Source organism: Chiroxiphia lanceolata, chromosome 2 (genome assembly GCF_009829145.1).
Source record: "Chiroxiphia lanceolata isolate bChiLan1 chromosome 2, bChiLan1.pri, whole genome shotgun sequence".
Classification (NCBI taxonomy): Eukaryota; Metazoa; Chordata; class Aves; order Passeriformes; family Pipridae; genus Chiroxiphia; species Chiroxiphia lanceolata.
The window spans coordinates 32,310,107-32,334,509 of NC_045638.1; the positions used below are offsets into that span (position 1 = coordinate 32,310,107).

At 36.8% G+C, this 24,403-nt stretch overlaps 1 protein-coding gene across 15 annotated transcripts in view; it reads left to right on the forward strand.

The window, feature by feature from the left end:
* Window positions 1-24,403, forward strand: part of VWA3B (von Willebrand factor A domain containing 3B) — a 72,548-nt gene that overhangs the window by 17,160 nt on the left and 30,985 nt on the right. For 8 of the 15 annotated variants that reach the window (XR_004355603.1, XM_032680678.1, XM_032680689.1 and 5 more), the window contains 12 exons: window positions 1,305-1,468; window positions 7,434-7,550; window positions 10,642-10,838; window positions 11,478-11,632; window positions 13,562-13,700; window positions 15,085-15,216; window positions 18,328-18,426; window positions 19,408-19,590; window positions 20,978-21,105; window positions 22,257-22,363; window positions 23,057-23,194; window positions 24,328-24,364. Coding sequence is in view for 14 of the 15 variants with exons in the window: in XM_032680678.1 (XP_032536569.1) it covers window positions 1,305-1,468; window positions 7,434-7,550; window positions 10,642-10,838; window positions 11,478-11,632; window positions 13,562-13,700; window positions 15,085-15,216; window positions 18,328-18,426; window positions 19,408-19,590; window positions 20,978-21,105; window positions 22,257-22,363; window positions 23,057-23,194; window positions 24,328-24,364 (1,596 nt within the window). In the remaining variant the exon portion in view is untranslated. The remainder of the gene's footprint in view (window positions 1-1,304; window positions 1,469-7,433; window positions 7,551-10,641; window positions 10,839-11,477; window positions 11,633-13,561; window positions 13,701-15,084; window positions 15,217-18,327; window positions 18,427-19,407; window positions 19,591-20,977; window positions 21,106-22,256; window positions 22,364-23,056; window positions 23,195-24,327; window positions 24,365-24,403) is intronic. The other 7 variants (XM_032680683.1, XM_032680687.1, XM_032680682.1 and 4 more) reach the window with 7 other exon arrangements.

A 24,403-nucleotide genomic window follows, 5' to 3' on the forward strand; every position in this document is an offset into this window, starting at 1 on the left:
CTTTATCCTGGGAGTCAGCCATGTGGTGAAAATCAGCATTCAGTAGAAAGGGATAAGATTACTTAAATCTTGATTCTGATATCAAAATAAGGAAAATAAATGAACAAATACAAAACCCCACAATACCAAACTCATGCTGAACAGCAGGAGGGCAGTAGGAGTCAGTAGGTGTTTGTGCAACAGAAGTCACCAAAAAGTTACAGACTTGTGAAATGGCTGCTAGCTCTTTTTGTTTTACTGTTGTTTGTGCAAAAGTGGGAGGACCTCCAACACCAGAAATCTCCAAAATGACAGCAGAGAATTGTTAAGATGGAAGCTACTTAGCTCTTTCATAACCATCTGTGTTTAAAAGTAGCTTTTAAGAGATGGAGTGTCTGCCAAAAACAAGACTGTGGGAAAGTGTTATGTTTGCTCTGGTCTCATGTGCATTTAAAATGATTGTGGTCATTTAGAACTGTGGTACCTCCATGCTACCAGGTACGTTGCCAGTCACTATCCCAGTCACTATCCTTCATTTCCTTTTGGCAGAGTTTTTACCTCTTTTATTAAAGGAAAGTGAATGTTTCTTCTGTGGTAAAGAGAGAGGCAAAAAGGGGAGCTGAGAGGAATTGTTTTGTTTGATATGATTCTCACTGTCTTCTTTTTGCATGAGTCCAGCTTTGCTGCAGAGACTCACTGGGTCAATTAATATCTTGCCGGCAGATATTTATTTGCCCAATAACTGTCTACAAGTTTAAGTCAGCTTTCCCATAGGAGCAGCCCAGTTCATGGGCTTTTCATGGCTTGAGCCTTTTTTTTGTGTAGTTCTGTTTTAGAAACACATCTTCTTCCTGCTCTGAGAGCTTCTCTCTTTTGACAGTGAGGGTAAATGAAGTCTGTTTGTCATCCTGATTTGTATGTCGATAATGAAATAAATGTTCCTGTTAGGCTTTCAACTGGGAGGATAATCTGATAAAAAGGTGATAGTGTCATCTCAGACATCTCGAATTACATGCCTGCTCAGCATGTTAAAAGCATTAATTAAAATTAGATTTCCAGGAAATTGAAAAGTAAGGTGCCTTGGAGTAAGTAATACCCAAATGAAAGAATGTTCTACATGAGAAGACTTCAGAAGGTACAGAAATGTATATAAAAAGTTTGATAATATTCATTACCTCATTGTAGTTGAAGGTTTAGATATAGATTAGCAAATAATTCTGAAGTTGTACACCACTATGCTCTTGCATGTGTGACATACATCTCTTTAAAATTAGGAAAGTGTTTATGTAATTTGTGTGCTGGTGGAAACTCATTTTGTATTACAGATTCCATGCTTTTGCTGAGAAGAAAGACTATAGACAAGCTGCTGGAGCTGCATTAAAATATGAAGAGGATGGAAAAGGTCTAATTGCCCTGAACTCCGGAAAACTGAAAGGGCGAATGCCACTAGGTAGACAATCTAAAACACAAGATTATAATGATATTTTCAGTGAGATTTCAGAATAGAAATGTAATACAGGACACTTGCTGAGTATAAAATAAAAAAACCCTCTGTAGATATGGGTGGGGTGAGGACAGGACTGGTCAAATGGAAATTCTGTGGGTGGCAAAGAGAGGGCAAAAAAAGAGAGAAGTGAAGAGAGTAGAGGATGTGCATGTGAGAATGAGACAGAAGTGAAAAAAGTGAGAAGATCGTTTGTTTAGGAAGATGAAGAATAGTACTGGTGTGCTTATGCCAGTGACCTTGTGGAAATGTATAGAGAAATGGCAGAAAGGAAGAGAAGTAGTGCGGAAGACCATATGATACAACAGCCGCATCAATATAAACCAAATTTGTGTAAGGGGACCAAATCAACACAAGGTTCACTTGCTCCTCTCAAGAATTTGTCATAAAGAAAGGCTACAAGCACAGTAAAGTGGCCATATAGAAGGCAGTGCAAAGTGGTGGTGGCTGTGGGAGGATAGATGAAAAAAACCCTGGTAGGAAACAACCAAAATAAACAGTTTCACTGCAGGGTGGAGCTGGGCAGAAAGCTGTTAGTGTGTTTCTTACTAGTTACAGTGCTGCTTCCTCTGGGTAAATATTCGGTGGACTGGACTGGAGTTTCAGCCAGGTCAGGAGGAGACTGGTTTGTGATATGAAATGAAGTTTGTGTGTAAAATCTGATGTTCTTTTTTTAGCAGGACGGTAAAAAAAAAGGTTTCTTGAGATATCAGGAGTCATCAGACCTCTTTATTCTAATAGGTCATATCCCCATTATGCTGGTGGCATTAATGTTGCCCCAAAGATACAACAGTGTTATCCTCTTCTCACTGCTTGGGAATGTGTGGCTTAAGGTGGATTTAGTGGCTCATATAAGGTTGTTTGCCAGTCTTGGACTAACTGGCCATTTTTGAGTTGTAGTCTAGTTCCTTGTGTACTAAGTTATCCTTCACTAGGACTGTGATTTTAACAGTACAAGAGAAAGAACGATAGTGGGGGGCCAGAAATAAGAGTGAGGTTCACCTGATTTTTGCTTTGTGAAGGGACACTCAAACCTCACCCGTGCAGGGTTTGGAAACCAACAGCAGAGTCTGCTTCGAAACATGATCTCTCGTTTCATACTAATTCAGAGCAGTATAATGATCACCTTCAGTCTGCCGTGGTCTTGCTGGACCACATTTGGGGGTGTGCATGGGGGGAGCTGGCTCCCTCTTCCCCAGGGCAGTCAGCCTGTTTCAATAGGTAGGCCTAGAGCTCCTGTATGACTGAAACTACTTCCTCACCACTGTTTCTAAAGCTGAAAGCTGAATAGCTTTAATCACTCAAAGGGGCAGTAATCCCCTTGAAGCGCATTGTCTGTTGTGTCTTATTGCTGTTATGGAGTAGAATTTACACATTAAAAAGGAACACAATTAGCTTTCTGCATTTACTGGGTATTACAAGCACAGTCGTGACATCACTGGCAGCCAATCAGTGTTTCAGTCGTATGCAGAATCTAAAGTCCTTTCAGAAAAGAAAACACATTCAAGACATTATTCTGGTCTGTGTCTGATGTCTGTTGTTTCAGAAACTCCTTCAAGGGTGTAATAATAAGGCAATAAAAATAAAAGCATCGATTACTCACTAATGGGCTCTGAAACTGGTTCTTGGATGTGTGGCATAAACTATACAAGGAAATAAATAGAGAATGAACCAGAGATTTAATCATCCAAATGTGGTGTTTCTGGAAAATAAGGAGAGGCACAGGAATATTTTGATTATGTTCCTTCTTGCACCACAAATGCAATAGCTGGAAAGTGAAACTCATCATCATGTTTTACGGACTGGAAAAGCTGTTTTAAGGACACTGGATAGTTTTCTGGGTATTCACTGCATATCAGCATTTTGCAAATACACGATATCTTTATGTTCACTCTTTTTTCATTTGCCTAGCCAAAACAAGTCAGAAGTGAACTATTTAAAACTTTAGATAAGAGCTCCCTTCTCCCCTGTTTTGCATCTTGAGCAGTCATTTAGAAAGCAAGCGTGAGAAACTGCCAAATTTGAATTTTTTTTACACTCATTTTGAGTGGGTACTTGAGATCAAAACAGGTGTAAGCCAGTAAAGAATTAAGGTCCTTATGCTGGCAGCCTCAGATTTACTTAAGGCAGAGAAATGCTTTTACATAAAGCCTAATTTCACCAATGTGATGATATCTCCTCATCCAGCACTAATTTTCCTGTTATCACTTCTGACTACATTCTTTGTGCAGTTTATTCGTCTGCAAAAAGCTGCAGAATTAAGCAATTTTGTTATGTAGTTAAAATGTAAAGGGAAAGGAGATGACATTTAAGTTGGAACTTGAAGACACAGAGGGCAAGAAGTGGTGAAAGCTGTGGAGAAAAAAGGTTCTTTCTGAAAAGGGAGACATTTGTGTCATCTTCTTGGAGTAACAGGGATATAAGTGCTACACAGATCTTGAAAAGCAATGGTGTTTTGAACTAGATCCTGAAATGAATAGACGGTCCTCAGTGGCTGAAATAGAAACAGTAAATCTCTGTGCAGTGTATTTCTGTGTGGTGGAATAGATGAGCTTGCATGTGTAAAGAAAATGCAGATGGACTGAAATCAGTATTTTACTGATTTGATAAATCCAAACAAGCACGTGTCTGCCCTCCTTGTGAACCGTGTAAGGCTGTATTCTTAGGTGTACTTGATTTTCCACATTTACGTGATAGTCACAGGGAAAATTTCAGATTGTTGTGTGTAAAAATGGGAAGCCTAAGACTGTCATCCCACTGTATATATGGCATTGAAGTCAATGAACTCTGCACTGTTTATGTACACCAACGTGGGAAAGATTGAAGCCTCCCTTTGGAGAGCCAGGATAATGACTGAAGAGTAGCTACTTTGCCTAGAAGCTGTAGCAAAGATAATTGCCTCTGCTTTTTCCTTGCATGTGCTTTGTCTAGTCTCAGCAGCCTTGGCCTGGCAAACCTCTTTGCTAATGTGTAGAGAGTGATGCAGATAGCTGCTCCGCGATGCCACATGGGATTCAAAGTTCGTTTGCTTTGTGCCTTTGTCCAGTGGGAAAGGGGCAGAATGGGACTCAGTACTGCTTGACTTGGCAGGTGCAGAGATAAAAGGTGTGCTCTTTTGTGCCTTCATTCATACCCCTCTAAGTGAGGATTTTAAAAATCAGTGCTTGAGGGAATATTGCTATGTTCTACTGCCACATAGAGGCTGAGGAAAGGACTGGCTGTGAAATAATCAGCTTTCCCACCTTGCCTTGCCAGCAAATTAATTTTGAAATAGATTTTATTCCATTATATTTGTATTTCCTGTCTTCCACGGTCTAAGTCTTATAACCAGAAAAGTAAGAAGTGCTTTTGTTTTCCCTAAGTTGCTTCTGTATTGGTATTTGCCACATGTTGCAAAGATACTGTAGGTTTTGTAGGCTTTTTTTTTTTTTTTTGAACTATGGGCTTTTTTTTCTTAGCAACATGAAAATCAAATATGTAACAGTGAGTCGTTGAACAGGATGAGTTTGTTTGCAGGGAGGTAGGTGTGGAGAAGCTGCTTCTTTTAAGATTGCCTGACTGTTAAATAACTGGGGAATGGAAATGAGGGCAGTTATGAGTTTCCGTGTACCTGTGCAAGCGTTTTGTGTTTTTGCTTAGACCCACCATCTTGCTTCTCAATTCTCTGGTGTCAGCAAAATGCTTCTGCCTCTTGCCACATGCTGTCTCCACATCCTTCCTCATCTTCTTCCTCTTTTTCAGAGCTTTCCTTATCCTGGAACATTACCCAGCGTGGGGTGCTCTGCAGGGTTGCGATGGCTGTGGGGAGAGCTGAGGAGAACCGACTGTGCTTGGCCAGGGACAGGCTGCGGGGTGTTCTGGCTGGCTCCCTAATACGTGACTGGTGGCCACCCTCCTGCCATTGCAGTGTGGTGGTTTTTGAATCAGAACGGGGGGCTCCCCAGGGGTGTGGCTGTTACACTGCCAGCCAGGGCAGCGGGATAGTGCTTCTTGGCAGGGGGGGACCAGGAGGGCCCTTTCCCTCTCTGGATAAAGGGATCTTTGTAAGACAGGGTCTTTCCTGGAACATGAATGCCTGAAGGTGTACAAGAGATCATGGGCCTGGATTGGTTGGAAACTGCACCATTTAGAGGAGTGACTTTCTTTGGTTGGTGGTCCCCAAAAAATGGCACATCTGAGGTGTGAGTGCAGGGAATTTAAACCAAAGTGAGGTTCGTGCTTTCTTGGTCATTTACCAGTGATGTGCTTTGAGGGACAGGCCACAGGTTGAGAGCCACCTGGAAGATACTATGCACTGCATGTGTATGTATCTTTTGATGTGGGGGGGCTCAGTTTCGAAAGACACAGCTTTTCCACTCCTCCTTAGCTGTAGAGGAAAAGAGGCCAAGGCAGTTGTGGAGGAGAGCTTCCCATGTAGAGAGAGAAAGTTGCTGTGGATATCACTGCTTGCAGCCTTCTCTCCCAATTGAATCCAGGAAAAAATGTTCCCACAAAAAAGGTTTTCTAAGCAACTGGAATTTCATAATGTGCAGTTGTTGGTGCCTGCATTTGTCCTGTATACTGTCATCAAAGGTACTTACTTTGAAAGTGCATGCAGTTTTACTTAACTGTGCTGCAGCATAAATAAGGTGTGAATGTGTGGTGTGAATGCATGTGTTTTGTGGTTTTAACTGTGACAAAGGTATATGTTTACACATTCAGTGGCTGAGTACTCATCAGAAAATCTCTAGATCTGTTCGTCCTTGAATTTTGCTGGTGCTCAGATTTCTGGTGAGAGATTGTTTCTAAAAGAAAAGTCGACTTCTTTTGGAATGATTACAGATGGAGGTTTTTTCTCCCTTTTGTGTTTTATGTTGTGGAATGATCTGCCTTACTAAAGCTTTTTGTGATTTAGGAAACGTTGATCTTTGTCCTAATGGCTGCGACAGATGTTTTTGAAATGCAGGAAGGTCCCAGGAGGTGGCAGTGTACAATAACACATTTCAAAATATTTCTTGGAAACTGAGAGCATTTCACAATTAAAATTGAGTTCTTATTTTGTGCAACTTTCGTATTAGTATTATTTCAGGGAAGTTTATCAAAGAACAAAATGATCAGGTTTGTTTGTTTACTGATAACTTACTTTAGTAGGCAAGTTTGCATGTCTTATCTTTCATACAGTGAACCACCATTGTATATTGACTGAACCACTAGATGATAAGATATAGCTTGCCTTGTTCAGCATCTTTATGTGCAATTCATTAATAGGTTGTGATCTGCAACAGGTTGTAGCCTGCATTTGTGGTTAGGTTAGTTGATGATTCAGTTTCTTTCAAATTTTTGCTGTAACAGTACACACAGTTTCTCTGCGTTGTGCTATTGCAATTTAATCTCTGAGACTAACCCAATTTAACACATTTTTAGTAGTGAACATTCTGCTTAGATATACAATGTGACTCAATTTTAGTAATTGTACTCTATGGAATAAATACATATTTTAATTATTTTAATAAAGAAAAACATGTCTGTTGAGATTAAGAAAACCTTATCTCAGCTCTAGCTTTGCATCTTTCCTTTTTTTTGATTTTTATTTGACAATATAGCCTGATAGTAAAGCAGTTTTTTTCTTTTAACATTTATTTATGACTGTTGAGAATTGTTGGGATGAAAATAAACTCATCTTTAGCAAAATTTCATCACATAGTCTTCAGGAGTGAAGGTTTAATTTTAAATAAAATTGTTAATGTACTTTAAGGAAACTGAGAGAGTTGAAAATGTCTTCTCTTTAAACTTCCAAAATTGGGGTTTTGAAGTCTATCAGAAAACAGCACTTGTCACTGCAATGGGACCTCAAGAAAACAAAGTTATATGGCAACATCTGGATATACCAATGACTTTGTAATAATTGAGGAGTTATAAATTGTGGAAATTTTATCAAAATGTCAAGTTCTATTTAGGATTTCTTTTGCAGTAGCTGGTGTCCGTGAAGATGTCTTTTTGATCTGGAAGGAGTTGGAGGAAGCCAGGAATACAGTGAGACAAGTTCAGAAAATTTTATCAGAATCTGACCAGCCTGCTTCTCAAGATGGTATAATTTATGTTTCTTTCAGAGACTTACCATTATATTCATGATCAGTATTTTATTTGTGAAAAGTTTTCATTAATCATCAATTTGAGGATGGTTTTCTCAGAAATGTCTATATACAGGTAACATCTATAGTTGTTATCTAAATTTAGGGTTGCCTGAAACTTTCCAATACAAATCTCTGTTTATTATGGCTTAAACTTGCTGAACTTTAACAGGTTGAGGTGAAACACAACATTTTTAGTTCACTAGTGATTAGGTTTACAAGTTTTCTGCATTTTAAGATATGAAAATTCTTTTTGGTTTTTGTAGTCTCTCCCTTTCTACCTGGGCCAGTAATTCTTTAATTTTATTCCACACAGTGCTGGGGAAGTACCTCATCCCTCTCCCATCATGGTCATCTTGGGATGGCCCAGTTCATTCCTCTAAAAAGAAAAAAGTGTGAGTTTGAATTGTAATCAAAGGCAGAAGACTGAAAACAATTCTGGATGAGCGCTCTGACAAATCTTGTCTTAAGAAACTTGGAGGAATACCTACATTTTTCATTAAACTAATAGTTCCCACCACTGTGTTTAGCCTAGAACTTGATCCATTTGTTGTTCTGTGCATATTGATTGTGGGTTGAACACCGTTGGAGACAGAAGCATAGCTGGTTTCTGAAGTTCTGGAAGGCTTGAATAGGGGATGGTGAGGTGCTACTCAGCCCTTCTAAGATGGAGATTCTCTGGACATGCTCTGGAGCAGAATGATCACACTGAGAAGACTTAAATACTGAAAACTTAGGAATCTGTAGAGTCTAGGCTGCTTCAGCATTGGACTGCAATCAAGGGGATGGATTTTCAGGATCATAGCCATGATTGTCAGAGCCTATAATCTTCACCCTGGTTTTAAAATACTTACGCAGTGTCTACTGGTACTTTTTGTGTAAGTTGATACAAGATTCAAGTTGAATTAGCATAAGTCATGGATGATTTTGTGTAGCTATAGTATTGTTTTTGCAGTGCAATTGCTTTTACTTTGGCTAGATGGAGGCTGAGACCAGATGCTCCTTTCTGGATCACCTGCTGAGGAATGTTTTGTGCTGTCAGTTGGTCAGGAACTTGAACTGTGTTAAGATACGTGACCGGGATGGTGATGATAATTTGAAGCTGGAAACTTTTCTTTGCTGCTGGGTTTGAATTTCTGTCCATAACATAGCTCTGCATGATTAAAACTAGAGTTTTTTCTTCTGTGAAGGCATAATACAGTTCTTTATACTGATAATATCATCTTCTGAGTTAGTAAGCCTTCCCATATGAAATTAAACAGCTCTTCTGTAATAGATATGAACCAAGAGACCACAATAAAACTGCAAGAGCAGTCCTAATTTCAGCGTTTATTTGTATGTTCCTGACTGTGCAGCTTTAATGTTCTTTTAGTGTTTGCCTTCATATATAATCAATTCATAAATAATTTAAAAGAAATTAAATTAACAGTATGATTTATTTGGTCAGTTCTTCAGCATTATTTGACTATTACCTGTTCATCCAAATAACTGCAGTCTTTCAGTTTGCCTGCATTTCTTCCACATTTTGCCTTCCTGTTTAAAATACTTTGCTGCAAAATGTAGTTTGTTCTGAACACTGTGATGTTCTGCAGGAGAAGAAACAGAAAAAAAGTAAACTTTTCTGCTGACACTCCAGATAATGCACTGGCTACCTGAACTGAGACAGGACTTTTTACACAAAGCATGTGGAAAAAAGAAAACAACAGTTTTCTTTTTAAAATTCTGTGAGTGCATTTGTGACACTTGTTTTTAGGACCACAGGCAGTCATAAAGCAAATATTTTCATGAGCAGGCTCCAACCATGCATGTGCCTTAATGTTGGCTGATCTCTGTGTGGGTAAGGGCAGTAGATGCTTCCATAGGTTTGTTTACAGGCTCAGGATCTCAATGCTGTTATCACTGTAGCTGCATCTAAATGGAATAGACATTTATACCACCCAGGTCCACCAAAATTAAAGTGTGACAAAACAAATTCACGCTGCTATGAGACCCACTACCGGGTTATTTGGTTTAGTTGTTTTATCAAGATAGTGATGAGTGAGTGTAGAGCCCTCTATCTTATTACCAGTATCCAGACATGTGCAGTGCCCTACCTTAAGACGGCCCTTGGAAAAATTTGTAAGACAATATGATGTGAAAGGGTAAACGTAAGAACAGTTATACCAGATCAGACAAAAAAAGAGGCCAGTTTTCTTCAGTATCAGTTGAAAATGCTTGAAAGAGGGTGTAGAACTAGAGATGGTCCTCCATGGGCTGCAGGGGCACAGCTGCTCCACCATGGTCTGCACCACGGGCTGCAAGGGCCTCAGCTCTGGTGCCTGAAGCACCTCCTGCTCCTCCTTCTGCACTGACCTTGGTGTCTACCTTGTTCCCGTGTTCTCACTCTGCTCTTCCCTGGCTGGAATTCTTTTGGCGGAATGGCTTTCTGTTTGTAAATTATGTTATCACGGAGGCGTTACTGTCACTCCTGATTGGCTCGGCCTTGGCCAGCAGCAGGAAGTCCGTCCTGGAACTGTCTAGCATTGACTCCACCAGACAGGAGAAGCTTCTGGCAGCTTCTAACAGAGGCCACCTCTGTAACTCCCCCACTACCAAAACCTACCCACAGAAACCCACTACATAATGTTAACCAACTCAACTGTATTTTCAGTTATATCTTCTGTAGTTTCATTTTCTCAAATGATTCTTCTTGAATTTAGACATGTTATACAGGAATACTTTCTGGCATTTTGTAATTAAACTATTAAGAGTATTCCTTTTATATGTTGATCTTGTCACTGTTTAATGTCTTCTGATGTTGGATTTTTTTTCCAGTTATAAAGGAATTTGTTACAATGAGTTGTGTGATAAGAAAAAAAAAACAAAACACAATCAAAGTAGAGGCTGTTAAAAATCGCTCAGAAATATCTGCTCACTCCAATGCTGTCAGAGCAAGCAGAACAAGTTTGAAAATTTTGACTCTAGTATCATAATCTGGTTTTGAAAATAGTATAACCACACTGAACCACGTTATACAGGAAATTTTGTTTGTTGTATTTTCTTTATTAGCAACCAAAACTGATCATCCATTACAAAATCATGTATATGACAAATATTTGACTTCTGAGAAGTGGTTGCAGAAATATGGCTTGAAAGCTCAGAAGCTCACACTGTACGATGCACTTGCTGATTGTATTTTCCGCCACGTAGATGGGATTGTTGACATAAAAACTAAACCAGAGGATGAATCTTCACAAACTGATGCTGTGAGTGTTGTTAATTTTTCCTCTCATCCTGTGAGTTGTTTGTTTTTTCTTTTGAAGCTTGAAAACTTGGCTGTTGGAGGAATTTATGATATAGTATATGGCCTCATTGTTTTGTAGTTTCTGTTAAAATCGTCTTATTAATTATTGGGACAAAGAATGTAATGAAAAGAACGTTTCAAAGGGCTATTTGAAAATGACGGTTTTAAAGACTCCTTGCCGGTTCCCATGTAATCTGAAAGGAAAGATCAGGACTGGCTTAAGCAATGCCATCATTTTCTATGTATTTCTGTGTGGTGGAGCAAAGATTGCTTGTCTTCAGAATACGTTTTAGTCTCATCTGCTGCAGTGTTTGCAGGTACTTAAACAAATTTGGATTAATATGTCTTCTATTTGTTTTTCTCAAGCTTTACCATTACACTGTTTGATGTAATGGTAAAGCTTCTGCTTTTGCTAGCTACAAGAATAAAACCAGTTTCTATTGACTTGCTAGGAGCGAATTCTGTGACCATCCTATCTCATGTTTATTTCTGCACCTGTTCACGTGCAACAAGCATGTACATTTAAGTTTGTTCACCAAATATTAAAGGCACTGCAAAATAATGTGTTTTGGAACATGAAACGGGTTTTTCTTGGTTGTAGGAGACAAAGAGGAAGGTAATTCATGCAAGATACTGTGACAGGTTTGTACACACCCTCTGGAAAGATGGATCTGTAGTTCACATATATGTTAGTACAGAAAAGTATAAGCAGTACGAAGAGAAAATGAGGACAGCTCTCAGACAAGTGGAAAGAAGGTTAGTGTTCACATAAACTCAGTTTGTATTATTTTACATGGTTGTTGAAATGTTTGACATTTACTGTCATAATAAACTGAAGTGGTTGGTAAACTGACAGTAGTGTTACTGAGCCAGAAATCTATTTTAGATCAGAATCTTATATGTAGGATTTCTTAGTAACCATGTAAGAAAATTGATGAACAGTTTTATCTTTTGTTCTCCTTCTGAAACACAAATGTGAAAGTCATTCTGCACATTTTTGAATTACTGCTGGAACTGCCAAAAAGTATTGGGACTATAGGGTGGCAGAGAACTTAAAGAATCATCAATAAAACTTAATAAATATTCATCCTGTATATCTAGTATCCCTTGAGATACCTTGAACACCAAGTAGCACAGTACAGTACAGCATGCTGATAATGGTTATCTTTTGCAACTTTTTGTTGAAGACAAGTTTGAACAGTCTAGATCAGAGTCAGGGCATGAGCTATTAAGTAACGCACATGATGAGAACTTCAGTGCTCAAACTGCCTGTCTAGTTTACATTTCTGTAGCCATACAGACACTCTTAGATTTTGTAGGACATCTACCAAAAAATAGGCAATCTGAGGGTCTGATTAATCTGTCCTAAAGATGCCCTAGAGTAAACTGGCTTTTAAAGCTACACTAGGAGACAAAGGTAACCTATTGTAAAACTGAGAGAAAGAATAAATGTTGCCCTCTGTTTTGTATATTAGGGCAATGAGATCTCTCACTGAAGAAAGCATGTGAACTTCCATTTTATTGATGAATTTTTCAGTTTATTGCTGCTTCCCTACCAAAAGTATAGCAGCCTGATTACATTTAGCAGGGTCAAACAGAATTTTGGTATTCCGTTTAGTTTTTCTTCATCTTACTGTATGTAGGATAACATTTATGTAGTGTCAAAGGAAAATTTGAGATGAACAGTTTTAGTGAGTGTATATTTTTGAAATCCAAGCTGAGATTATGGGTTTGCTATTTTGAGTGGTTCATCTCAATGTTAAAAAGTCCTGGTAGACCTCATCAAACACTTTTGGGGAAATAATTAATGACAAAATAGCTATCGGTAGCAAATGTAATAGGATCTTTAAGTTTCCATGATATCTTTTTTTTTAAACCTCTGTGGAGATGAGTAATATTTTTCCCAGGACCATTATATTCCATCTGTTAAACATCTCTGTTTCGGAGTAGATGGGTACTTTATGACTCTCAGGGGAAATCAGATTTGGACTTGCTGCAGCCATTACTGAGGAAGGATTTTTGTGCACAGCAGTATGTACGCACGTATTTAACTGGCAGGCACGCTCCAATCCTCTTTAAAATGTAAAACTTAGTCTGTAGTTAAGGCTCAAGGTCAGCAAACCATTGAAGTATCTGCTTTATATTAAGGCTCTTCAAAGTGTTTAAGTTCCTTGCAGAATAGGTTCTCAAGTGGTTTCCTGAGAAGAGAGGCATAGTAGCATGTGATTAAATGATTTACTGAGTTCAGACTGGTGAACAGTTACAGTGACAATAGTTATAGTTGCTTCCACATGGGATTTCCCAGCTTAAACAACCTGATAATTGACTTTATAGAGATGCTGTATTGTTTTGTCTTTTTTTTATCTGTCTCTGGATTTCTACTGAAATTATAAAATAAAAATGTCCTGTGTTGTTATGTAATGACATAGGATGGGTTCATCAAGGGCAATATACCACTTCTCTTTCCCTAAACACTAACAAGTGTTTAGGGAAAGAGAATAAGAAGTACAGGATGGGTTCATCAAGGGCAATATACCACTTCTCTTTCCCTAAACACTAACAGGTGTTTAGGGAAAGAGAATAAGAAGTACAGCAGTGATAAAAAGATCCTACCTGTTAGATTCTGATATGCAGAGCTCCAGAGATCTTATGGAACAGGTTTTGATACTTTTGTTCCTCCCCTAGGATTAAGTGGCTTCAACAAGGAAGCAGAGGGCTCTTTGGTAATGTGTTTGAAGATAATGTCTATATTCTCATTGATACATCCCAGTCTATGAACAACAAGCTGCCACTGGTGAAGGAAAAAATATTTCAGCTCATACAGGTAGGACAAAGTGATGATTCTGAAGGCTAGGAGCATTTTAGAGGAGGCTCATCTCTTCTGGATGGCTGTTATTTCACTTTTTATTTATTTTTACTTCTTTAAATAGCAGCTTTACAAAAGTATTTATATTTTTCTTCATGTGCTCAGTTTTCAATTAAAAATTTGTATTTTTGCTTCATTTATAAAAATATTTGAAAAAAGCTAGAGAAAATGTTAAAAAATAAAAAAGCTTATGTTGTTCTTTCTCGCGAACCACCTTCCTCCTAAAAAAAAGATAAAAAACAAAACAAGAAAAAAACACAGAGAAAAAGCTATACAATGAAATACCTTTTGGCATTTTCATTTATCATCCAGTTCCATTGGCATGTTGTGATTTGTAATGTGTGTTCTAAATTCACGTTCATACTTCTACAATAGAGGGTGTAGAATGTTTTGAACTTGATTGAATCTTGCAGTGACTCAGAACTTTGCAATGGGACTTGCAAAGTGCAGAAGCACCTCAAAAGCTGTGAGTACTGGGAGACACACCCAAGACAGAAGTTGTCTCACCTAGTTTTAGAAGTCTACAATGATGTCAACTTAGCGTACATTAATATTTGAAATGGGTACTCTTAAAACATGATTAATCTTAAATTTCTTTAGCCCTAAGAGAAGTAACTGACAAATAAAAATTCAATCAGTCTGGCATTAATAGAATCATTAGTAGGACTAAAAATATTAAAACTATGACAGAGAGGTTTTTGAGCTAGGTGCAGTCATAGGACATAGTATCTTGTGGTCCTCTAGGCAGATCAACTCTAGAAATTTATTAGATACTGTGCCAGAAGGTTTCACAAGCAGCTGCACAAAAATGGTGATGAAAAGGAGGCAGAGGTTTCAGACTCTGAAAGTTTGTACTAGCTTGCACAAATCTTCCCTGACTTACTACTTTTCTCCAAAAGCAACTTCAGCAAATTCCTAACTTATTTTTTTCCTGCTTTCCCGTTGCCAGTGCTCTTTATTTGATTCTTGTTCTCTTTCTCTAAGTGATGTCTTTCTTTCTGATTTCAATTTCCTTTGGTAAGCAGTGATAATCTCTTTCTTACACCTCTGATCCTACCCAGTTTCATCTCTCTGTTTCATGCCCTCCTAGACATTTGCTGTTCAAGTAGTTTGAGAAATACGAGTATATGGAGACTTACTTTGGGAAGTTCAAGTAACCTTAATAGATGTAAGCAGTAATTGTCTCTGTCTTTGTATATCTCTCTGTACGCCGTAACTGAATATTATTGTAACCATATAATCAACTATATAATAATTAAAACAACTGCTAGTACTCAGTATTTCAGGATACAAGTATTCTTACTTTTATCAGTATGTAAAATTCAGATGCTATCTCTTGCAGGAACAACTGAGACACAAGAAGAGATTTAACTTTGTGAAATTTAGTGCCCAAGCAGTGGCATGGCAAGAAAAACTTGCTGAAGTTAATGAGGAAAATTTGCAAGATGCTTGGCTTTGGATAAAACAGCTTGAGGTAATATGGCAACTAATTATCACAAAGCGTGCTTGTACAAAGTTGTATTTGTTTCCTCATTTTCTGTGTGGCTGGGGTGATTTTGGACTGACTAAGTATTTGACTTGAGTAAGCTGAAAATATATATGATGTATAGACCTTTGTGGATCTGAGTACAACATATCATCTGTCAGGTGTAATAACCCTTTAACAGAGGACCTGTTTATCAAATCATATTAATAATTCAACTTGCAGCCTTCTGTGTTTAGTAGCCACAATGCAGACATTGGCCCATTTGATTTCTGCAGGAAACATGTCAGTGCTCAGATCTCGTGTCTAAATTTGTCATATTGGCTGCAGGGCTTCTGCGTGGTTATGAGAGCTGTTGCTGGCAGACTTACAGCTCAGAGGTGGTACAGGAAACATGTCAGCAACCTGGAGAAGCATTTCTAGTCCTTGTTGATGAATAGATAGGCAGGTGACTTTAGCTGTGATAGAAACATGAGAGCAACCACACCCAGACCAAACATCTATCTGTCTACCCAATATTCTATCTCTGACAGTGGCCAAAATCTGAGCACTTTTCCCTGAAACAGAGTAGAAATGCTTGTAGTCAGCCACAGTCATCCCCCACATTGTAACTGTCATCAGCTTTAGGACCACCTAATGTGTCGAATGTGGACAACATTATGAGCACAGGACTGAGAATCAGTTGCCCAGTGCTACAGATGTATCCCATGTTATATTTTCTGACACAAACCCCCTCATGTTTATGTAATAAAACTCCTCAGCATTATGACAGCTCTTCCTCAGACTTAATACAAAATTCCTGGGGATGAGGGAATTGGGGAAGCTACATAATGCCTCTGAGACTATAAAGCAAGATAAATAACAGTATTCTCAGAAAATACTAACAGACCAACACATAGAGAAAAGAAAGTTTTAGTGTGGCCTCACTGAGCAGTTGGCGAATACTTAAAACTGAGGTTAGTTAATTTTGCTTGAGACTTGAAAACTTGGCTCTGTTTAAATCATATATGTTGTACAGCTTCATGCAAGTTCAATAATACGTTGAGCTACCATAATTTGATACCATCTTATATATGCATTTGGGAATGGCCTTGTTCATCATTATTCATAAAATTGTTAATTGTTTATTATAAATTTCATTCGAAATTCAGATCTAGATATCTGAAGTGGTACAGGAAATGGTACAAGAGCAGACTACTTTTTTCAATGTTGGCATCTGCTGGTGACCTTTTAGCCTCTTTTAAGCAGTGTATGTGTAAGTCTGAGATCAGAAAGCTGACTTTACAGTGAAGCTGAAATCAACAGAGGAGTGGTCTGGATTATTATTCAGAGTAGCTCCTTTGATCTCATTTTATAAACTTTGGTCCCAGGATTATGAATATGGAAGCTGAACTATAAACAGTAACTAACTGTTCCTTAAAAATCCTTTAGATGTGATAACACTGAAAATTTTAGAGGTGGTAATGTCACATAGTTGAAGTATGTCAATGTTATTTAAACACTGATAAAACCAGTGTCCATTTGTAACAGTAGCAATTGAGAAACCTAAAATGAACAGCTTTCACTATAAGGTACATAATTATTTTCCTCACATCATCAGCATCCACCCTATGTTCCCATGACATGAAAAGAAGTGAAAGAAGTTGTTTTGTTTCAAATTAGCTCAAAACTAGGTACCATTATCAAAAGAGCCAGGATGGCCAATTTACACATAATAATGAGTGATGTGTATAAAACTTTATGATGCTTACTAAAACATTAGGAGTATTAGATAAATTTAACACAAACAAAATGTCTCTGGCTAGTTATTTCTTATGAGTGGGTACTGATAAGGATTGCTTGTGAATTAGAAGATAGGATTATAAAGTATATGAGCTGTCTTGCTCACACACTCTTATGCAGCTATACAGAAACACTGTCAGAATGTACCTCCTATTTCATTTTACCTGATTTACTTACTTTATCCTTTCTAACAGAACTTGGTGGTGGTGGGAAGGACTGGAAGAAGTCTTAATGCAATTATTAGGACTGAAAAGATAATGCTATCTCTTAACATTTTTTTATGCATGGGTCGGTGTTAGAGATTTATGTTTATCTTCTGCAATGCACTATATATGTGGATCCCAAGTTTCTTCTTGCACCACTACAATCCTCCCTTCCCTCCAGAGGAGTATTCGGGTGTTATACAACCATAAAACACATCCAAATATTTTCAGGGATTTTGCTTTGTCCCCAGAAAAAGACTAAGACTTGATGAAACACTTTTCCATACTGGTAAAACTTTACATGTACCTTTAATTTGGAAGGCTTGCTACTCTGCATGTTTGAAAGGTGGACGTTTGAAGATGTAAACTGTAGGTTTTAGGTTCCTATAAGCCATAAAATGCATTTCAGTGAGTTTAGAGTTGCATTTAGTCTAAAAAGAAAAAAAAAATCACGATCACAAAGTATGTGAATGACATACATAGGAAAAATGTCTAGCATTACTCCAAAAATTTTTTTAGTGGGCACAGTATTACTTTACTGGGCATGTTTTGTTGCTATAGATAACTTTTGTGCTAAAATATAAATTATGTTAACATTAATTTGCCAAGGAGTAGATGGGAGAGAGTCTGGAAAAATATTTGGAAAGTCAGGAAGTCTCTTACCAGTTTTTGAGAAATAAACTTATGCAACTCCTTTATGGAGCTTTTGATTTATTTGGTGAAGTAAAATATGTGTTTCAAGGGACAGTGATGAGTTGGCATGCAGGAGCAGCAGTGGGAAAAATTAAGAGAATGTATCTTCTATCTTACATCTTCCTATCTTTATAGTCTTTTAGTGATTGCTTTTGCTTGTACAGCTCAGATTTCTTCTGCCAGCATTTTGCTTATGTGTGTTTGCATAAGCACTGAATACCAATCTGGTAGCAATTTATGCTACTTTGACGCTTGCTTTGATTTTTCTAGCTACATGATATAAATGTTTTCACCATTTTATTAGTCATTTTGGTTCTGTATTATCCCCTGAATCACTACACTGTCATTATGAATTTAAGAACAGAGGCAAAGAACTGTTAGTATTTATAGCTGTTTCTTTGTCTCTTTCTTCTTGGTTTCCTAGGTTGGGAGTTCCACAAATACACTCAAAGCTCTCCAGATTGCTCTTGCTGATACTGACACTCAGGCTATTTATCTCTTGACGGATGGGAGACCTGACCAGGTATTTCTAAAATGAGAAAACAGAAAATGCAGAAAAGTGGTGTCAGAAGTCAGAAGTAGGAGATGAATATCATGCCTGCAGTACTGAGTCTTGTGCAGTCTCTTGGATGTTTATTTGCATTGTTTCACAGTTTTTCTATCTAGAAGCATATATTAATGTTTTACCAAAGAATAATTTGGCTTAATATACACTTATTAATATTCTTATTTTTAATATTTTTATTAAGTTCAAAACTAATGAATACCTAATTTCTTTTTACCTGGTTACTAATGCCTTTTATGATTTATGTTTTACTTTTTTTAAATTAGAAGAGGTAAATGGCCAAGATTACTTTTAACTGTTAAAGTGCAACAAACAATAATACTGCAAATATTGCTTAATTTGTCAAGCTTTTTGAGTACTCTGAACAGCTGAAGGGTTATCAGAATTTACAGAACTGAATGAATAATTTTTTTCTACCAGATCCTTCAGTGTTTTCAGACATGGTAGATCTACTTTTTCACCTAATTTTTATTTCTTTACGTGAGGAGGAAACTAGCTTTCCTATTTTCTCAGCCTCTATTTTGTTTCCTGGTATTGAATCAACTTTTCTGTGAACTAATTTTGTTTATTAAAAATATCTACACTCATATACTTCCAAAAATATTTTTATGTATATCCAGTGATAATAAACACCAAAGCAGTACTTTAATTTCCTATACTTTAGTAATTTCTTTTAAGACTTCAGAAACAAAGAGTACTCATTATATTGCAATTTACATCCTGTACCTTAATGCCTTATCAATGTTTCAAAATCTGTTTTAAATTAGCTCATTTTATGTAATTATGAAATAACAGTCCATATAAGGTGGATGCTTTTAACTGGTCTATATTTGTCTATAAGCAACAGTATGACTGATTAAATTCTTACAAATTCACCATGTTTTGATAAATACGTTTCTAGATGCCGCATTTTTAATATACTTTTTTTCCAATTTTCAGCCCTCCCAAATAATTTTTGCTGAGGTCCATCTTCATTGTAAAATTCCCATCCATACTGTATCATTCAACTGTGATGATATAGAAGCTAATAAATTTTTGTATGAACTATCTACTAAAACAGAGGGACGGTTTCATTATTACAACATTTATTTGACTGATCCTGATACTGCAGAGTTTATTCTTGTGAGTATCTGAAAATAAATATATTTGCTTCTTCATGCTGTTGAAGGAACCACAACTTGCATTATTGTGATTTCACGTTACAATAGATTATTAAAAAAAAAAGAGGGTTAATCCTAGTCATCTTCAAAATGATGTAAAAGCAATAAGTATGACATTTTTTGCTTGTTAAATTTTATTAGACTGCAACAAAAAAGCCCAAATGACGTGCAAAGTACGTTTGTAATGCTACTGTTGGAAACAGATTCCCCCTCCCTTAGCCCCCCGCCTGAAACCCAAAATCTAAAAATACATGCAGACCAAATTCAGCTCTGGAAGAAACACGTGTGATCTCTGCTGTCTCAGAAATAAGTTACTGTTTAAAATGAAACTATGTTTTGTATCCTGTTAAAAAATGAGAGAATGCAGAGCTGAATTTGAATGATGATGAATGGTTCCATCAATTTTGTTAAAAGTTTGCTCTACAGTAGCCACTGGGGAGAGATCCATAATGAGTAAAATGACTAGAATAGCAGTCATCTATCAGGTGTGACTAAGCAGCTCAATCTAACAATCCCCAGTAGAAAATTTCTGAATAGACTAACAGAATCATCCATTTGAAACATATTCTTATTTTTAATTAAAAGTAACAATTGATTCCACAAATTTTAGAAATGGTTGTGGTGAAACAATGAGAACAACAAGGAATAAGACAGTAGCAGGAAACTTGAACTTTGTAAACGCCAATTAGAAGGAAGATGTGAAAATAATCCAGCTCTTGAAAAGTATCACAGAGTGTACTGGGCAATTTGAGTGATGCTGATGGCGTGGACTGTGTGACACTGCTCATATTGGACAGATGAGTGCCAAAGTCTGTATTGTACATCTCTACACTTCTGGCCCTGTGGGAGTTGTAAGGGGATCATCATTGGAATTTCTTTCCTGTTTCCTCCTCCTTAATCCAAATGATTCTTAGTCAGCTCCAGTGTTCCCTTGAAGAGTATGTTTTGTCATTCCCAGGGACAGTATGTGATACAGCTGTGATCTGTAGAATGGCAGGCCACCAGTTGTACATAACTTGTATTGTATTTTATTTATTTGCTTATTTATTTTCTTGTTTGCTGGAAGTGAGTGGAGCTACTGACCTCTGTAAATTATTCAGAAATATGGCTGTTCATAGCTCAAGGGGTAACTGGCTAGTTAGGGAATGCTTGTCTTTTTCCTAGAAAGGAAGAATAATTTCAAAGGCTGTAATGCCAAGCACAAGAGTCTACCTGAAAGAGTCTACAAAATTTGGAAGCTGTCCTGAGCCATTATTCAAAATTATTATCAGAACTTGCTTAGTTTCAGTTCAGAAATGAAACTTGTTTAGGCCTAGTTGTACTAAAACATACGATTTTCTTTTTGTTAGAATAAAGACATACATCTTTTGAAACGAGAAATTGATCAAGGAGAAAAAGATCTAGGGAAAGTAAAGACCTTTCATGTCAAAAGCCTGATGATGGATTCTTTTAATGAAGAAAATTATCCAGAGAATAAGTATGTCCTCATACTGTTATTTTGTTAATAAGGCGTAAGAGCTGTCTGTTACATTTCTCCTTTTCATTGTCTTGCATTTTTAACCTCTGACATTCTCTTTTTAAAAGAAAGGTTGTTGCTTTGTTGTTTTGAGGTGGTTTTTTTAACAGATTTTTTCCAGAAAAATCTGGAAAAATGCACCAATACCATGATGCCTGAAACAAAATTATCTCAAATATATCAATAGTCTCAAGATATTAGGAATAATTAAAGCATAGAGGGGAAATTATTTTTCTGTCTCCAACACATGGTAGAGTTGTTCCCTCTGATCTCAAGGATTAGTGAAAAATTATTGTCGTATAGGTACGGCTGGCTTGGATTTCATGACTAAATTGCCACTCACTGGGATATGCTGATTGAAACATAAATTATGTACAGATATATTTGTGTATTTACCTGTGAAGTAATAGTATAAAAGTAAAAAATTGCATTAAAAGAAATCAGATTTTTAAGACAGAAATCTATTAAAAACAGTAAGTTAAAGTAAAGGTATAAAAAATAAAGTAAAATAAATGAAAATTGGAGAGTGCTGAGGAATGATTTCATATGTATGGAAGGGCAGGTAGGATGTCCAGCATAAAAATATTTTTAAGTTTTTATTTTAGAAATGTCATATTTTTTATTAATGTTGGCACTTAGATATATATATATATATATATATATATATATATATATATATATATGCATATATATGTGTGTGTCAGATATTTTCATTGCTGATGGTAGGTTTACTCTTACCCCTGGGATTCAAAGTAGCTATTACAGAACATTCTATCCTTATTAAAAGGATATGAGGGTGTTACCTTAAAAGTAATGAACATCTTTTAAATAAACTAAGAAAGGACTTTTAAATAATTTTAAAAACTGAGAATATTTTAACCTCCTTTGAACTCCCCTTTGAAATGCAGATTAGTATAACAGAGAAAATATTTTGCTCTATTCGAAGCATCTGAAAACAGTATTTAAATTACCAGAAAACTTCAGTTTAGCATTTCTTAAACCGGTGTTATATACTTGGAATAATTTCTTTTTGACACTTACAAGCACTAACCACTTACAAGCACTTAACAAGCTGTATCCAAACATGCTGAAGAGCTGAGTATTTCTCTTAGCAGTAGGTTGTTCTGTGCTTCAGAAGAGCCAGGACGGACACCACACCAGCAAACCTGGCAAACGACTGCTGACAGTCCAGCCCGAAGAAAGAAAGTATTATATGCAGGTAAGACTCAAATGAACTGTAGTTATTAACAGAATTTATTCACTAACTTGAAAAGATCCTGTTGCAAATAGCAAAAAGCATTCCTTTTGTAGGAACAAATGAAGTATGATGATATAAATAATCATCCTTTTAAAAATCTAACTTATCTTCATTTTTACTTTCAGCCATCTTATTCATCTGGCCAAAACAGACAAACAAATGTCTGCTCATTTGTCCTTCATCACAGGTCCTGCAATAAAAAATTAACCACTTTAACAAAATGTTTTGAAAGCTCTGTAAATGTTTTTTAACAGTAGATATTAAACCCTTATCTCTTTTTATTCTAAGGAAGTACATATCTGGCAAGAATGAAGAGCTGATCTATGTTTCACTAGTTACAGCATTACTTACACTAATATTTCCCTTACTACACCCATAACACTATATTTCTCTTGGAAGTATATGCACTGTATCCTTGCAGTCTGAAACCAAGTTTACCCAGCTGAAGTAAAAGAAACCTTCATCTTGAGGAAAGTACAAAGTACAACTTTGTGTTGTATAAAGTACAAACAATTTTGTGTTTGAGGTCATTTGTAGGCAGGCCCTTTAAAATTGGGACAGAATACCAAGGAGGAACTCAAAAATCCTAGGCATGTACTTGTAAGTAAGTTAGCTCTTTGAGCTCTTCCTTTCTTTCCCTTTCAACACCTACAGAGCAAACAAAGAGCAGCCTGCTGCGAATCCTGAGCCATGGTGTGAAATCTAGGGAAGAAAGCCCAGAGGAAAGAACATCTCCAGAGGAAAAAAGTTTTTCTGTCAAGAAGAGTGTGAAATGTACAACTATTTTGAAAGGCAAGTTGGCAGAACAGGAAGCTCTGAGTGGGGCAGAGGATAACATTTCTTGTGCTGCATTTGTAAGTAGTGGCGCCTCATTTGAGGCAAAACTGCAGTACAAAGGACTGAAACGCAACAGAGATGCAGAGAGTTGGTGGACATGCAGAATGGTATTCTAACAGTGTCTTTACAACTGTGGCCAGACTCCTGCCAGTGCCCAAACTATACAGTTTACAACAGCTTGGTTGTGTTCACAGTATGCAGCAGTTGTGATACAGCTATGCCTTATACTGCTGAAAGGATATTACAGTTGCTTCTTATCAACATAAGAAATAGATCTTGACAATCTTGTTGTACCTGTGGTACAGTAATACATTATTCTTGTGGAACAGTAGTTTGTGGTTATGATCAATGTTGGGGTTAAAAGATGAGAGTGGTGGTTCTAATTCTGTGGTACCAATGTAAAAAGAGGTTGCACTCATTAATATGCTTAGACTTGCAAAACCCATGCTCTCTGAGACAGACACATATGTAGAGATAATAGTGTTTTCAAGGGGGCTTAGGTATAAATCCAGATAGTTTTAATTTCTTTCACTAATTCATGCAACTCTGAACTTTATGATAGGTTTGCTAAGTCATTCTAAAACCTCACATATGACGCTTAAAAATGTTTGACTTTTTTACATTTAATCATGTTATGTTTAGTTTTTTATATATCTTTTATACAGATTTTCATAGTGATACACCTTAAAGTAGCTACTCCTGGCCATCTTATTAGTGGTAGTACTTGGTATCATGTCTTGACTTGGGAATTAAGCTGGTTAATATTTGGTTTGGGGTAAAAAAAAAATAAAAAAATACTAATTTATGTTTTTTAAAAAAATTTCCACCTATTTTATACATTCCTCATTGATTAATTAGGGCTCATGTGGTATATAGTAACACTTACTATTGATCAAGCACCAAGAAACAAAGGAAACCTAATTCTCATTGATTAATTTAGTAAATGAAATAGCTATTATTGTGTAGTCTTTGTGATGCTGCTAGTAGGCTCAAATAAAAAAATGGCGCTATTATATGTCAGCTTATTTATGTATATTTTTGTGTGCACAAAACCTCTAAGATAATGAAATGGAATTGTTTTCCCTTAGATCTGAAAATGCAGAGTGTGAAAAAGGCATCTACAAGGTATGTGTGCGCATATAGAAATACATCACAAAAATTATA